Source organism: Garra rufa, chromosome 1 (assembly GCF_049309525.1).
Source record: "Garra rufa chromosome 1, GarRuf1.0, whole genome shotgun sequence".
In the NCBI taxonomy this organism is placed as follows: domain Eukaryota; kingdom Metazoa; phylum Chordata; class Actinopteri; order Cypriniformes; family Cyprinidae; genus Garra; species Garra rufa.
Window position 1 is genome coordinate 243,173 of NC_133361.1, and position 16,361 is coordinate 259,533.

The following is a 16,361-nucleotide window of genomic DNA, read 5'->3' on the forward strand; positions in this document are numbered from 1 at the left end:
GGCATCAGCTCATCAGCTAGTTTTATTCAATATTTAATGGTGAAAGCAGAGGGCTGAAGGTTGTATTAAATCTGAGTAACTGGTTTTGTGTTTTTGATGTATGTTGTTCTTGAATGATATGTTCCCTTAACAGATGTATCCATTGTGTAACTGAAATTTGGCATTTATTTTTCCAGTTAAGTAATATAGTTTTCTTGGCGATAGCTAGAGACATGAGTAAAGGAACTGGGTGTTTAAAAGCTGGGTTAATTTGAGAGGTGTCGCCGATGAGGCATAGTACTGGGAGCATTGGGATAATAGTTTTGAAGATTTCTGTTAATTTATTTGTGACATCTGTCCAGAATTGATTAACTGGTGGGCATAACCAAATTGCATGAAGATAGGTGTCTTGTGTATTTAAACTGCAGTTGGTGCATCTGTCAGAATTACTTAAGCCCATTTTAAACATCTTGTGTTGCGTAATGTGTGTTCTATGTACAACTTTATACTGAATTAATTGGATATTTGTATTTGTGCTAAAGATAAAAGTATTTCCGCAAACTGTTTCCCAAAATTCCTTATCTGTGCTGATATTAAGGTCTTTTTCCCATTGTTCGACTGGTGCAGCAGTGTTTGTGTCTATAGATGATATTAAAGCATATAATTTCGAAAGCGACTTTGTAGTGTTACTGATTGTTACGTTTTAAAATTGGGGGAGGTTGTGCTATATCATTGATTCCTGTTGTGGTTTTAATAGAATTTTTAATTTGTAGATAGTAATAATAGTGTTCTTTTCCTAGATTAAATCTCTGCATTAATTCTGTAAATGTAATGAAGCTGTTACCCGGAAACAGATGATGTAAGTGTGTGATGCCTTTCTCCTTCCATTTATTATTGCTGAGTGGACTATGGTTGATAGTAAAATCTGGGTTATTCCATATGGGTGAATTGATATGTGGAGTGAGCACATGATTTGTCAGTGTATTAGTTTGCCACCAAGCAGTGAGAGTTGTTTTAATCATCGGGTTTGAAAATAGATTTTGTTTTTTAATTGTTTTAGTGAGTGATGGGAGGTCAGATATAGCAATGTCTTTACATTCTGCTTGTTCTAACTCTAGCCATGGGTTTTGGGTAGTGTCATGTCTTATCCATTTGCAAAGGTATTGTAGATGAGATGCTAAGTAATAATGTTGAAAGTTAGGTGCTGCTAAACCAGCTTGAGCTTTATTTTTTTGTAACTTTTGTAAACTTATTTTAGGTTTCTTGTTTTTCCAGTAGAATTTGCTTATACATGTAGATTGATTTAATGAGGTGAACCATTTCTTAGTTGGCTGTACAGGTGTCATGGTAAATAAGTAAAGGACTTTTGGTAGTATACACATTTTAACTGTTGCAATGCGGCCTATAATGGAAAGTGGTAAGTTCATCCATCTAGTTAAGTCATCTTCTATCGTTTTTAGTAGTGAAATAAAATTAAGGTTAAATAAGTCAGATAGGTTCTGGGAGATTTTTATTCCTAAATATGTTATATTATTTATTGAGAAGGGCGTATTCTGTATACTAGTGTCATGTGAATTCATATTCAGTGGTAGAATTGTTGATTTGGTCCAGTTTATGGAATAGTCTGATACAATCGAATATTTATTGATGAGTTTAATTATTTCTGAGAGAGATATTTGGGGGTTTTGTACAAACAGTAATATCATCTGCATATAAAGAAATTTTATGATTAGTGTTATGTGATATTACTCCATGGATGTTATCATTCTGTCTTATTGCAGTAGCCAGAGGTTCTATAAATAAAGCGAAGAGTAATGGAGATAGGGGGCAACCTTGTCGAGTCCCTCGCTGAAGTTGGAATGGTGAGGATATTTTACCATTTGTTATAACAGAAGCTAATGGTGTATTATATAACGTTTTAATCCAGTTGATAAAAGAGTCTCCAAATCCAAATTTTTTAAGTGTAGTATAAAGAAAGTGCCAATTAACTTTATCAAAAGCTTTTTCTGCATCCAGTGATATGATTATAGTTTTTTCCTTATTTTGCTTACATATGTTCATTATATTGAATAATCGTCTGGTATTATTAGATGATTGGCGTCCCTTTATGAAACCTGTTTGATCAGGATGAATGAGGGATGTAATTACTGATTCCAGACGGGTTGCTAAAGCTTTGCTTATTATTTTTAAATCTGTATTAATAAGAGATAATGGGCGATAACTAGTGCATAATGTTGGGTCTTTATTTGGTTTGAGTAAAATTGTAATTAACGCTGTGTTCATATGTGCTGGAATAGAAGAAGTATTTTTAATTTCTGTTGTCATTTGCATGAATAATGGTGATATAGTTGACCAGAAGTGTTTATAAAATTCAGGTGGGTACCCATCTAAGCCTGGTGCTTTGTTGTTTGATAGTGAGTCAAGAGCCTGTTTATATTCAATTTCTGATATAGATTTATCTAATGATTCTCTTTGTGTTGAGGTTAAACTGGGTAAGATTATTTTATTGAGGAATATATTAGTGTCTTTGGTATTTGGATCTTTGTCATTACTATACAGATGTTTATAGAATGTGCGAAAGGTGTCATTGATATCCTGTATGGTGTGGAGTGTCTTTCCTTCTGTGTTCTTAATTATAGGGATTAGTGTTTTTTCTCGATTACGTTTGAGTAAATTTGCTAAGTATTTACCTGATTTGTTACTATGCTCAAATATTGTGTGTCTAAGACATTGTTTTTGAAATTCTATCCGTTTATTTATAATAGCTTCATAATCATCTTTAGTTTTGTTAATCTCCTTTAAAATCTGTTCATCAGGATTACGGGAGTAACTATTGTGTAATGTGTGTATTTTATTTTCTAAGTCCTTTTCTAATTTTTGTTCTTTTTTGAGTTTATATGTAGAGTATGATATAATTTTTCCTCTTAAAACAACTTTAGCTGTTTCCCAGAGAGTTAATGCAGAAGTGCCTGGTATGTTATTTGTTTCCATGAAAAATGCCCATTCTTTTTTAAAATATTCATTAAAGTCTTTGTCTTTAAGCAGTGATGTATTCATCCTCCATCTAAATGATTTTTTTGCAACATCTGTATTATTGATAGTTATAGTGACTGGGGCATGGTCAGATATGATGATAGGATTAATTGTTGTATTTAAAATGTCTGGGATGAGAGAGTTGCTTGTTAAGAAATAATCGATACGCGAGTATGATTTATGAACTGCTGAAAAATAAGTGTATTCTCTTGAATTCTGGTTTCTCAGTCTCCAGCTATCGCCAAGACCAAGGTCAGTCATGTATTGTTTAATGGTTTCTGTGGACTGCCATGGCTTAAATTGTGGTGGTGTATTTGATTTGTCTTGGGTTGGATTAATAACTGTATTGAAGTCACCTCCAATTATGATAACTGACTGAGAAAGGTTTGCTACTGATGAGAAAAAATTATGGAAAAATTGGGGGTCATCTGTGTTTGGTCCATATATATTAGCGATAGTTATTGTTTTGTTATTAAATGATATGTTGATGATAACGTATCGTCCTTCTGGGTCACATATAGCTGATTGATTAAAAACTGCAATGTTTTTACTGATTAATATAGCTACGCCTCTTTTCTTTGAGTTGTAAGATGCAGAGTATATTTGTGTTAGATGTGTATTTGCTAATTTTTTATGTTCTGATTCCAAAAGGTGGGTTTCTTGTAATAGACATATATCTGCCTTAAGTTTTTTAATGTGATTTAAAATTTTGGATCTTTTAGCTGGTGAGTTGATGCCCCGTACATTCCAGCTTACCAGTTTTAGATGTGACATTTTATATTAAGGTAGTTTGTTGTTTTGTTTTAATGTCTGTACCTTATTATATAATCTAAACAAAAAAACTACACACAAGACATATTCAATACAAGACAGACAAAACATGAAGCCATTAGAGCACTTGGTTGCAAATGAGAATACAGACAACATATTTTGACGGTAGTCAACAGGTGTTTATGAATTATTTTGTATTGCAATCATTGGCGTTTTTTTTTTTTTTTTTCCTTATTTGTTTGTTTTTTGTTTTCCATTTAGGAACTATAACCAGGATATAGTGTCGTTTCTGTAAAGCTGGCCATCAACATATAGTCGGTCAACCGTGATGACCGCTTTCCTTCCATTCTGACGAAACTGTTTCATAATTGGGATTAATATTCTCCGTCTGTCCTGAATGACTCGTGGGAACTGATCGTTAAGTCCGAATGTGGTTCCTCGCAGTTCTTTACCCTTGCTCTTGATGAGTTCTTTCTGTTTGTAATGTTCGAATTTTGCAACGATGGGACGTGGACGTTTAGTGTCGGGGTTTTTATTGTTGATAGATCCGAGGCGATGAACGCGGTGGAAAGTTATATTATCGACCGTTTCTTTTGGGAGTTTGAGAGCAGAATGCATGAAATCTTTGATCGCTTGTTCCGGGTTATCTTGGGTTTGTTCTGGTATGCCTGAGAAGACCAAGTTGTCTCGCATACTACGGCACTGAATGTCTAATATGGATTCCTTCAGCAGTTTATTTTCGGTTTTGATACTGTTAATTGTTGTTGTGAGTTCTGATAATTTTGCATGCATTTCGTTGTTTTCTTTTTGCAGCGACTCTATCTGGGACTGACTAAAGTCGAGGCTGGATTTAAGATCTTTGATGTCCTGATGGAGTATTTCAAGAATTGTCAGTTTATTGTTGATCGATTCTAGAAGACCCACCTCTATTGTCGTCGTTGTGGGATCTTCCTCTGACTCTGCTGAGTATTCCCGGCGTGGTTGTTTCTTTTTTGGTTGTGGCATGTTGATGAGTCTGCTGAAGTAGTCGTCTATGAAGTTTTCCAAGGTCTCCACTTTTGGGTTTAATCCGGTTCTAATATTAAAGCGTTGAAATGTGTACTAGTAGTTTTAAATATAGATCGGTTTGTTTGTTTTGGTTTATAGTTGTGTTCAGCGTGCGTTCAGCGCGCCGCCATGATGGATCACACCCGTTGTCTCACGAGATCGTCACAGCTCACGCATGCTCCTTGTAAAAAGGAGTATGCTATTTGTAAAAAAAAAATGGAAACAAGATGCTGGTTTAAGGGCGCATCACAGAAATTGCCTACAATTCTGCATATAGGCTTGCTACTTATTAATTTTATTTTATTTCGTTTTGTTAAATTATTATTCATTAAGAAATTTATATTTCGCATATGGGCTTTTTTATTTATTTTACATACAGCTTTTTGGGGGTTTTCTCTGTGCATAAGCTCTGCGCGTGACGTTCTGATGTTTCTGCTGCTTTTTGCTTGTGTACAATTAACCCCTCAAAACGAATTTAGCTGTTATTAATGTGTCACAGCCACGTTTCAATTTAAATTTAAATGTAATTTAACACAATCTGGTCGTTAATAATAACTAAACGCGTCGGTTGTCGTTTGGAAAAAAAACAAAACAGAAATTAACATTTCTATTTTCAATGCAGTCTAATAAAAGTTCATCAGGAAAAAAAGAAAAGAAAATAATAATAAAACTGCTCCTGCTTATGAATAAATTTTTGCTTGATGATTGTCACGATCCAAGCGGGGTTGAGGAGTGGAGTAATGGAGAGGAGAACCGGAGTAGATAAACGAATAAAGTTTATTAAAACAAAACACTGTAACTAAAGCAAACAAACAAAACCGGGAGTATAAGATGAACACATGAACACAAGCAAACAGAGGTAACAGAAATCATTGACGGACAAATGGGGAGTGCACACACAGACTCTTAAATACACTGAAACGGGGGCGTGGTCACAAACGAGATAACAGGATGACGAGGGGGAAATACAAATATGGGCATGGAAGGAACCAAAAGGACTAACCAAAAGGGGGAGAACAGACTAAACCAATAGAACTAGAAACAAGAGGGGAAAAACACTTGGAAAACATGACAGAACAGGACAAAACACAGACATGACTCTGACATTACCCCCCCCCTCCCCCGAAGGCGTGTCCCGCGCCTAATAGCATCCAAAGGGGAGGGAGGGTGGGCGCCCTGGAGACCGCTAGGAGGCCACAGGGGACATAGAGGTGGTCTCCAGGGCGGATCAGGGATCTCAGGTGGCCATGGCGGGTCTGGGGGTTCAGGAAACCATGGCCGGGTAAACAGTCCAGGTGGCCATGGTGGATCTGGCGGCTCAGACAGCCATGGCCGGGACAATAGTTCAGTAGGCCATGGCGGATCTGGAGGCTCAGGAAGCCATGGCCGAGTAAACAGTCCAGGTGGCCATGGCTGGGTAAACAGTTCAGGTAGCCATGGCCGATCAGGGGAGTAGCCCCCCCCCAAAATTTTCTTGGGGGAACCTAGGGTATAGTCCACACAGGAGAGAGCTCCGGCTCAGGAGGGCGCGCTGGAGACAGCTCCGGCTCTGGAGGGCGCGCTGGAGAGAGCTCCGGCTCTGGAGGGCGCGCTGGAGACAGTTCCGGCTCTGGAGGGCGCGCAGAAGAGAGCTCCGGCTCTGGAGGGCGCGCTTGAGGAGCGGGCTCTGGTCGGCGCTCTTGAGGAGCGGGCTCTGGATGGCGCTCTTGAGGAGCGGGCTCTGGACGGCGCTCTTGAGGAGCGGGCTCTGGACGGCGCTCTTGAGGCGCGGGCTCTGGACGGCGCTCTTGAGGAGCGGGCTCTGGAGGGCGCTCTGGCGGCGCGGTCACTGGAGGGCGCTCTGGCGGCGCGGTCACTTGAGGGCGCTCTGGCGGCGCAGTCACTGGAGGGCGCTCTGGCGGCACAGTCACTGGAGGGCGCTCTGGCGGCACAGTCACTGGAGGGCGCTCTGGCGGCGCAGTCACTGGAGGGCGCTCTGGCGGCGCAGTCACTGGAGGGCGCTCTGGCGGCGCAGTCACTGGAAGGCTGGGCGGAACCAGTGAAGACTCTGGGAGACTGGGGAGAACCAGAGGATACTCAGGAAGGCTGGGCGGAACCAGCAAAGACTCTGACTTGGCGGTAGCCATCTTGGGTGCAGACTCATGCTTGGTGGCCATCTTGACCGGGATTTCAGGTTGGGTGGTCATTTTGGCCGAGAGTTCTGGAACGGCGTTCATCTTGGCCGTGAACTCAGTAACGGCGGCCATCTTGACCGGGAACTCAGCAACGGCGGCCATCTTGGCCGGGAACTCAGCAACGGCGGCCATCTTGACCGGGAACTCAGGTTTGGCGGCCATCTTGGCCGAGGGTTCAGGAACGACGGCCATCTTGGCCGGGAACTCAGGCTTGGCGGCCATCTTGGCCGAGGATTCAGGAACGGCGGCCATCTTGGCCGGGAACTCAGTCTTGGCTGCCATCTTGGCCGGGAACTCAGCAACGGAGACCATCTTGCTTGCAGAATCCGACGTGGCAGCCATCTTGTTTGCAGAATCTGGCGTGGCGGCCATCTTGCTTGCCGACTCCTGCGTGGCAGCCATCTTGCGTGCAGATTCCGGCATGGTATCCATCTTGTGAGCTGGCGTGGCAGCCATCTTGTGAGCTGGCGTGGTAGCCATCTTGTGAGCGGGCGTGGCAGCCATCTTGTGAGCTGGCGTGGTAGCCATATTGTGAGCTAGCGTGACGGCCCGTACTGACCTCAATGGTGGGTCTAGCACACTAGCCATCAAACTGGGCCATGACGTTGGAGGGTTGGCCGCGAGCTCCGGGCTGACAATGAGGGAGGAGCTATGGAGATCTGGAGGGAGTGAGGGAAGACCGGAAACAGCGGGCTCGTTGGAACAACATGTGGAGGAAGTTGGCTGGTGGTGAGCTGGAGTGGCCACGTGTTCTCTAATGGGGGGAAGATTAGAATCTTCCACATCGACATAAAAATTGGAATGACTAAGGGCCAGGACATGGTTAATAAATTCTGCAACAGGTTTGCAGCAATCCACAGGAGTTACCGAACAGAACAACTGATTATCGTTTAGCCCCATTAGAAAACACGTATTAACCATAGCATCACTCCAACTCACCAGATGACAAATGCTCAAAAATTCCTCAACATATTGCTCCAACGGCCTTTCTGCCTGCCGAATCTCCATAATCAGCTCCTCCTGGAACATCTTTCAGTATTGGTCCGTCAATCTGTCACGATCCAAGCGGGGTTGAGGAGTGGAGTAATGGAGAGGAGAACCGGAGTAGATAAACGAATAAAGTTTATTAAAACAAAACACTGTAACTAAAGCAAACAAACAAAACCGGGAGTATAAGATGAACACATGAACACAAGCAAACAGAGGTAACAGAAATCATTGACGGACAAATGGGGAGTGCACACACAGACTCTTAAATACACTGAAACGGGGGCGTGGTCACAAACGAGATAACAGGATGACGAGGGGGAAATACAAATATGGGCATGGAAGGAACCAAAAGGACTAACCAAAAGGGGGAGAACAGACTAAACCAATAGAACTAGAAACAAGAGGGGAAAAACACTTGGAAAACGTGACAGAACAGGACAAAACACAGACATGACTCTGACAATGATGAAGTATCTAAATAGTCTATAGGATATAACAAAGTGCTTTTCCAGTCCCGCTTCCACGAGGTTTTATTCCGCATCCACCCGCTCCGCGCTATATTAACTATATTATTCGCCCGCTGCCCGCTTAGAATACATTTCTAAGCACCAAAATCGCAAAAATACTGTAGTTTATATTTATCCTTCCCATTTCTATTTGTCTCTACTCAAATTAATTGTCAGTATATCTAAAATTGTGTATCTTAGAAAAAGAAAAAGACAAACTACCTCTTAAACATGCATATCTTAATTTGATGTTGCTTTAAAACGCTGAAATATATAATGTATTTTATTCTGAAGGTGAAAGTTGTCGAGTTATTTAACTGCCCGCGGCGCCGTCAGGATCACTTGATTTTTTTCCCCTTAATAAAGTGGATACAGCTTACAATACTCGTTCAAGAGTACGGCATTGCTCAAAACTATGCTATTTTACATATTTCTGTTATTTGTGTACAATCACAATAAAAAAAAACAGATGTGTAGGCTATTTGTAAAAAAAAAAAAAAAAAAAAAAAAAAAATGGAAACAAGATGCTGGTTTAAGGGCGCATCACAGAAATTGCCTAAAATTCTGCATACAGGCTTGCTACTTATTAATTTGTTAAATTATTATTCATTCAGAAAAGAAAAACATATATTTCTTATGTGGGCCTATTTTATTTATTATTATATATAGGTTTATTGGGTTTTTCTCTGTGCATAAGCTCTGCGCGTGAGGTTCTGATGTTTATGCTGCTTCTTGCTTGTGTATAATTAATCCCTGAAAACGAATTTAGCAGTTTACGTCAGTTGTCGGTTGGAAAAATAAAATAACCGAAATTAACATTTCTATTTCCGATGCAGTCTAATAAATGTTCGTCAGGAAAAGAAAGAAAGAAAACAAAATAACAATACAACTGCACCTGCTTATAGGCTATCTTTTTGCTATTGGTTTGAACCATAATTTCAGGAAAGAGGAATCATTGAACTATTGTACTGGTATTTGTGACCAACGCCCCCTAGAGCTGGCCATGGTGTTTGGCTACAGAATGTTGTTCCTTGCGCCACCTGGTGGATATTATATGAAGTGCAACAACGTTGTAAAAAAATCTAAAAAAGCCGCTGCGGTAGGACGCGTGGCCACATGTGCCGAATTGCAGGCTGCCGCGTGAAAATAGACGCATTTTTAATGGCCAGATCTGTAGGCTGTCGCCCTCCACCCTTAAGGTCTATGTGGCCGCCATCTCTGCGAACCATGACTCCGTTGAAGGAAGGTCGGTGGGTAAGCACGACCTGGTCGTCAGGTTTCTCAGGGGAGCAAGGAAGTTAAATCCTCCTAGGCTCCCCTCCTTACCCTCTTGGGACCTGTCTCTGGTACTCACAGCACTACAGCGGGTGCCATTTGAGCCTTTGCAGTCAGTCGAGCTGAAGTTTATCTCTATGAAGACTCTGCTCCTGCTTGCATTGTCCTCCATCAAGAGGGTAGGGGACCTGCAGGCGTTTTCGGTCGACGATTCGTGCCTTCAGTTCGGGCCGGCAGATTCCCAGGTAACCCTGAGGCTCCGGCCTGGCTACGTGCACAAGGTTCCCACTACTCCCTTAAGGGATCATGTGGTGAGCCTGCAAGCGCTGCCCCCGGAGGAGGCAGACCCAGCCCTAGCTATGCTTTGTCCCATCCGAGCATTAAGATGCTACGTCGACCGGAAGCAAAGCTTCAGGACCACAGACCAGCTCTTTATTTGTCACGGAGGACGGAAGAAGGGGAAGGCCGTCTCCAGAGGATGGCACACTGGATAGTGGATGCCATCGCCCTGGTTTATCAAGCTCAGGGCGTGCCCTGCATGCTCAGGTTGCGAGCTCACTCATACGTAACCAAGACGTTCTTCAGTATTCAGAAATCACTGCCCCTCTATGACAGCTACTTGAGCATAACACCATCTAGGCATGGACAGCAGATTGTGAGCAGGAAAAACATATTGAAATTGCGACCTATGCTGTCAATCTCAAATGCAGAAACATCAATTCATGCGTTCATGACCTCAAGGATAGATTATTGTAATGCTTTATTGGGTGGTTGTTCTGCACGCTTAATAAAGAAACTCCAGTTGGTCCAAAATGCAACAGCTACAGTTCTTACTAGAACCAGAAAGTATGACCATATTAGCCCGGTTCTGTCAACACTGCGCTGGCTCCCTATTTAAGGAACACTCCATTTTCTTTGGAAATAGGCTAATTCTCGCTTACGTCACCCACAAAATGGACAAGGAAGGAGTTGATGAAAAAAAAAAGGAAGTAGTTGGCGGTGTTTTGATTTGAGGGCGTGGGCGCGGACTAGTGCTGACTGCAAAATGGAAGGGAGTGATAACAATGGCGACAAGCAAAGAGAAGAAACAAACAGGAGAAAGCGACAGTAAAAGTCCAAGGTTTGGAATCATTTAAAGTAAAGAGAATGCAGTGGTGTGTGTGTCCATTGCATGATCAAGCTAGCATACCACAACAGCACGTCGTCCATGCTGCAGCATTTCACCTAAAAACACTCTAGACAGACTGGAGACCCGAGGACTGTCACCCGAGACCAGGTAAATTCAATGTAACTTAGCGTTAAATCAGTGTGATTGCTAGTCGAGATGAAAGCTGTTAAATAATGTATGTCAATTATGTAAGGGATAAACTACGACGGCCAGTGCAATTGTGTGAAATAATAATTCACCGCACAATTCATTTCATTTCACCTCCTTTTCAGTAAAACATCTCAAAGATGTTTTTTAATAGAGAAAATTACTGTTTTGCAAAAGGATTGCAAAAGATAAATAACAAAAACAAAACACATTTTTTATTCTTTCGTTATTCCACAGATCTTGATGTATTTCAGAGAACATCCCCTGTCCAAGAAGGAAAATCTACTGTCATGGTGGAAAACCATACATGGACTCGTTTCAAGTTCCTGTCCACACGTTTTTGCCTCCTAAATGCCAAAAAGCATTTCAAGACGACGACAGTAAAGGCTTATGTTATGCCTGAGCTGTAGATTTTGAAACTTTTAGTTCTGAAAGTTAAGCTGCAAGACTTAAAGGCAGTGTTTTTGTATTACTATTAATTGTTTATTTTAATGTATGCCTTAGTTTTGATACTTAAAAAAAGTATTTTGAAAGTTATTTTTATTTGTTTTTGTTTCTCAGAAAATGCTTTATTTTAAAACCAGAATGTATGGCACTTCAATGCACTTAATTCATCTCAGTCAACTTTCAGCAGATAGAAATATAGTATTATATTGGTTTTGTCAGGAAAAACAGATGATCTGAACATTGTTGTGTTGTAACGCAGATGTTACAATAATTAAAAGGGGTCAGATTATACTGCGTGAAATAAAATAAATGTTATAAAAGTATGAGACAACGACAAAAAAAAAAATAGACTGAATAAATAGTGCATTTACAAATTTCACAAGGAACTTAACACAAAACTAGAAATCTTAGGTTGTTAAAAGCCTAGCCTCCTTTAGTTCCATACAATTAAAACAGTCCTTAAAATATCCAGCATGCTGTAAGTTTCAAAGTAAAAGTTTCTATACGTGATAATCCAATAAAAGTGATGCTGGAATGGTAAATCCTTAGAAGAAACTCGTCAGTCCAGCATTTAGTCAATGAGTCGCATGACAGGCAGACCCAGAACGTAATTAACAAACAGACCACAGCTGTTATGACAGGAACAACTTTATTTACATTAAGGGTAGCAAAAGGTATAAATATATATAATATATAAAATATATGGTATAAAAAGTTTGCGCTAAGGATGTTCTGGGTTCATTCCAACTCCGTTGAACCCAAGGTACAACATGTAGTTTGTCAGTGCTTTGCTGCAATAAACATCTTCATCAAGATCTTTGATGTCCTCATCACTTTTTCTTACACTCTGTACTTTATACCTCTGTTTTCTCACAAGAGGTTATTCAATCTCACACATAGACACCGAAGATTCAGGATAAACCCCAAATCCAGCATAGAGTGGTTCAGTGAATGTGGTGTTGAATGTGTATATGTGTGTAATTTTGTGTTTGTCAGAGACGCTGTAGTAGGACAGAGTGCCGGCTGACACATCCACATACACTCCTACTCTGTTAAAGCGAGCTGAAGGTCCAGGTACATCAGTGCTCTTATTATTGTACCAAACAGTGTAATTTGTATCAGAACAGTACATACTCCAGGACTTTTCATTGAGTCCAAACCAACAGTCAATCTCACTTTTCCTGCAGATGTCTTTGTATGCCACTGCTACATGACCCGGTCCACTCCATTTAACCTCCCAGTAACAGCGTCCGGTCAGACTCTCTTTACACAGAACCTGCTCCTGGCTCTCAAATCTGTCTGGATGATCAGGATACGGCTGATGCTCTTTCACACATCTTGTTGTTTTGTTCCTGTCAGTCAGGATGAGTTGAGTGTGTGCTGTGTTTCGATCCAGTGTGAGATTACAGGCATCTGAACACAAGAAAGGCAGGTATCATCAGTAACATCATTAAACATGCACAGGTGTATGTGTACCTGGGAAACCCTACATTATGGGGTTTGTGCGAAAGGACTTACATTTTGTCAGTCCTGGCCTGATCCTGAAATGTCCTCCATCGTTCAAACTACACAGAGACAAAAACATGCAAATTAAAATATATATAATATGAGAGAAGATTGGTCTTGGTTTGTTTTAGTTCCTGCTTCTGGTGTCTAGTTTCATGGTTCTTTTGCTTTCCCTCATGGTTTTTACCTGTGTCTTGATAATCTAGTTACCCTGTGTATTTAAGCCCCAGGGTTTACTGTGTTGGTTTGTCACATAGATTGTAAAAAAAGATGGATGAAGAATCTCAGCTTCTTTCCACTATAGAAAAAATGAAGCCAAAGCATCTAAATATGGCTGCTGTTATCTTGGGGAAAATGCAGATGTCATTTGGAGCCAGAGTCTGCACAGTAGAGATTCGTTTGGAGCCAGAGTTTGCGTAGTAGGGTCGTGAGGTGGAGCCGTGGTATCAATGTCCGGCCCAATCTGCCGCAGACCCATTAGCAAGATCACAATCATGACACCACACCCCGTTTTTATAGCATCAAAACTTGAACATGAATCAACATGATAAGAACTACCTCAAATGATGAAAACCATCTTCGGAAAAAAAAAATTGAAGTGTAATTTGATTATTTAGTTTGGCTCATGTCCCATTAGATTACATGGAGAGGGTGGAGTTTATGACCTATACTGCAGCCTGCCACCGGAGGCAATCAAAACATTTTGGCTTCACTTTTCAGGACTTGTGCGGCATACTTGGTTTGTCAACTGGTTAGGCATACTTGGTTTGTCAACTGTAAGATATAGATGCTTTTCTTCTTGCCCTGCTTGTTTCCTGTTTGTTTTATTCAATCATCCTGCACTTAGATCCTTGTCTCTGCTTGCCTTTCTGCCATCCTTGTTACAAGGACTTCTAAGGCCAATCTCAAATTATAGAACTGTAAAACTACCTGAATCACTGTGGTGATCTCACTACAAAAAAAGGTTTCTTGTCACCTGTCTTCTTGCAATAGCAGCACTTACACTACACAATGCAGCTTGAGATGCATTAACCTCAAGACCTTTGTCAAGCTCTTCTTGGCTGTGATCCATGGGTTTTGTCATAGATCTTAGAAATATGTCTGTGACATCAAAATTCTGTCATGCGGTGTGAACTTGCCTTGATCTGTGTAAGCTGTCCTGGGCTTAGAGGTTAAATGTTATCATTAAATGCTTGGTGAATTTCCATTAGATGAAAAATGTACTAGTTCTAGTATCATAGAGCTGCACGATTTTGGCCAAAGTGAGAATCACAATAAGAAATCACGATTATCCCATGATTCTAAAGTGACTTTTATCTCAGTACTTCTGTGATAATTTATACATCTGTAACAGAAATAACAATACTGTTTGTAGTGGTGGGCGATATGACCAAAATCGTATTAATGATAATGACATGTATCACAATATATAATTTTTCTTCTTTAAATAAGTTTTTTAGGATATCATAATTTTTTATCATTCTTTCACCAATGTCAATATCACAAAGACCTAATATAAGCATCAAAAGAAAATAAAAAAGACAAATTCAAGCTCACTGAAGATAAGTAAACAGTCAACGATGAAATAAGAATAAGAACGTAATTATAAGCATTAGGACAAAAAACTATTACTTTCAAAAAGAAATTACTTTAAAAAAGAAATTACTTCCAAATAAGACCTAAATGACTGTGATTATGAGGATTATTGCAAAGATGGGAATTTTGACATATTTTAGTGTGTACAGTCGTGGCCAAAAGTTGAGAGAATGACACAAATATTAGTTTTCACAAGGTTTGCTGCTAAACTGCTTTTAAATCTTTGTTTCAGTTGTTTCTGTGATGTACTGAAATATAATTACAAGCACTTCATATGTTTCAAAGGCTTTTGTCAACAATTATTGACATTTATGCAAAGAGTCAGTATTTGCAGTATTGGCCCTTCTTTTTTAGGACCTCTGCAATTCGACTGGGCATGCTCTCAATCAACTTCTGGGCCAAATCCTGACTGATAGCAACACATTGTTTCATATTCACTTCTTGGAGTTTGTCAGAATTAGTGGGTTTTTGTTTGTCAACCCGCCTCTTGAGGATTGACCACAAGTTCTCAATGGGATTAAGATCTGGGGAGTTTGCAGGCCATGGACCCAAAATTTCAACGTTTTGTTCCCCGAGCCACTTAGTTTTCACTTTTGCCATATGGCACAGTGCTCCATCGTGCTGGAAAATGCATTGTTCTTCACCAAACTGTTGTTGGATTGTTGGAAAAAGTTGCTGTTGGAGGGTGTTTTGGTACCATTCTTTATTCATGGCTATGTTTTTGAGCAAAATTGTGAGTGAGCCCACTCCCTTGGATGAGAAGCAACCCCACACATGAATGGTCTCAGGATGCTTTTCTGTTGGCATGACACAGGACTGATGGTAGCGCTCACCTTTTCTTTTCCGGACAAGCCTTTTTCCAGATGCCCCAAACAATCAGAAAGAGGCTTCAACGGAGAATATGACTTTGCCCCAGTCCTCAGCAGTCCATTCGCCATTCTCTTTGCAGAAGATCAATCTGTCCCTGATGTGTTTTTTTTTTTATCTCCGTTCCTGACGCGGCGGTGACTGCTGGCGTTCCTCTGGCGGCTATGCCAGCTCACATTCCTCTGGCGGCTATGCCGGCTCGTGTTCCTCTGGCAGCGGTGCCCGCTGACGTTCCTCTGGCGACTGACGTTCCTCTGGCGGCTATGCCAGCTCACGTTCCTCTGGCCGCTGGCGTTCCTCTGGCGGCGAGGCCGGCTCGCGTTCTCCACGTTCCTCCACTGCACGGGCCTGGCCCGCCATCCCTCCCCCTGTTTCACCAGTCCCCCGTTCCACCTCCCTCCAGACTTGTTTCGGCCTCAGGGAACGTCTGGAAGCCGTTCTGTAGGGGAGGGGTACTGTCATGACTCTGGGCTGCGGGTTTTCCCTCAGCCACCTGAGGTCGCTGTTTCCCTTCATCTTGCACTGCACTTCCCTGATTGTCTACACCTGTCTTGTTGTCTTTGATTATGACATTCGTTTCCTCCACAGCTGTTCACTATTACCACAGACTTTATAATCTCCACTCTCCAACCACTCTTGTGAGTCTGCATTGTTTCCTGTAACCTGTCTTCTGTGTGGTTTGTGTTCTTTGTATCCCGTGGTTTATATTCTTGCCTTGATAGTGTTTTGCTGTGTTGGACTTTTGTTTGTTTGTTTTCTTGTTTATCGTTATTAAATTTATACTTACCCTGCATCTGGACCCAGACCTCCTCTATCTCACCATGACAGTGGATCACATGTTAGCTACATGTAACA

At 41.1% G+C, this 16,361-nt stretch overlaps 1 protein-coding gene across 1 annotated transcript in view; it reads right to left on the minus strand.

Moving 5' to 3' along the window:
- Nucleotides 1-12,417: 12,417 nt before the first annotated feature.
- LOC141343153 (protein NLRC3-like) overlaps nt 12,418-16,361 on the minus strand; it is a 14,851-nt gene continuing 10,907 nt past the window's right edge. Inside the window, exons 5-6 of the mRNA XM_073847758.1 lie at nt 13,056-13,102; nt 12,418-12,950 (exon numbers count right to left, since the gene is read on the minus strand). Coding sequence (XP_073703859.1) covers nt 12,418-12,950; nt 13,056-13,102 — 580 coding nt within the window. The remainder of the gene's footprint in view (nt 12,951-13,055; nt 13,103-16,361) is intronic.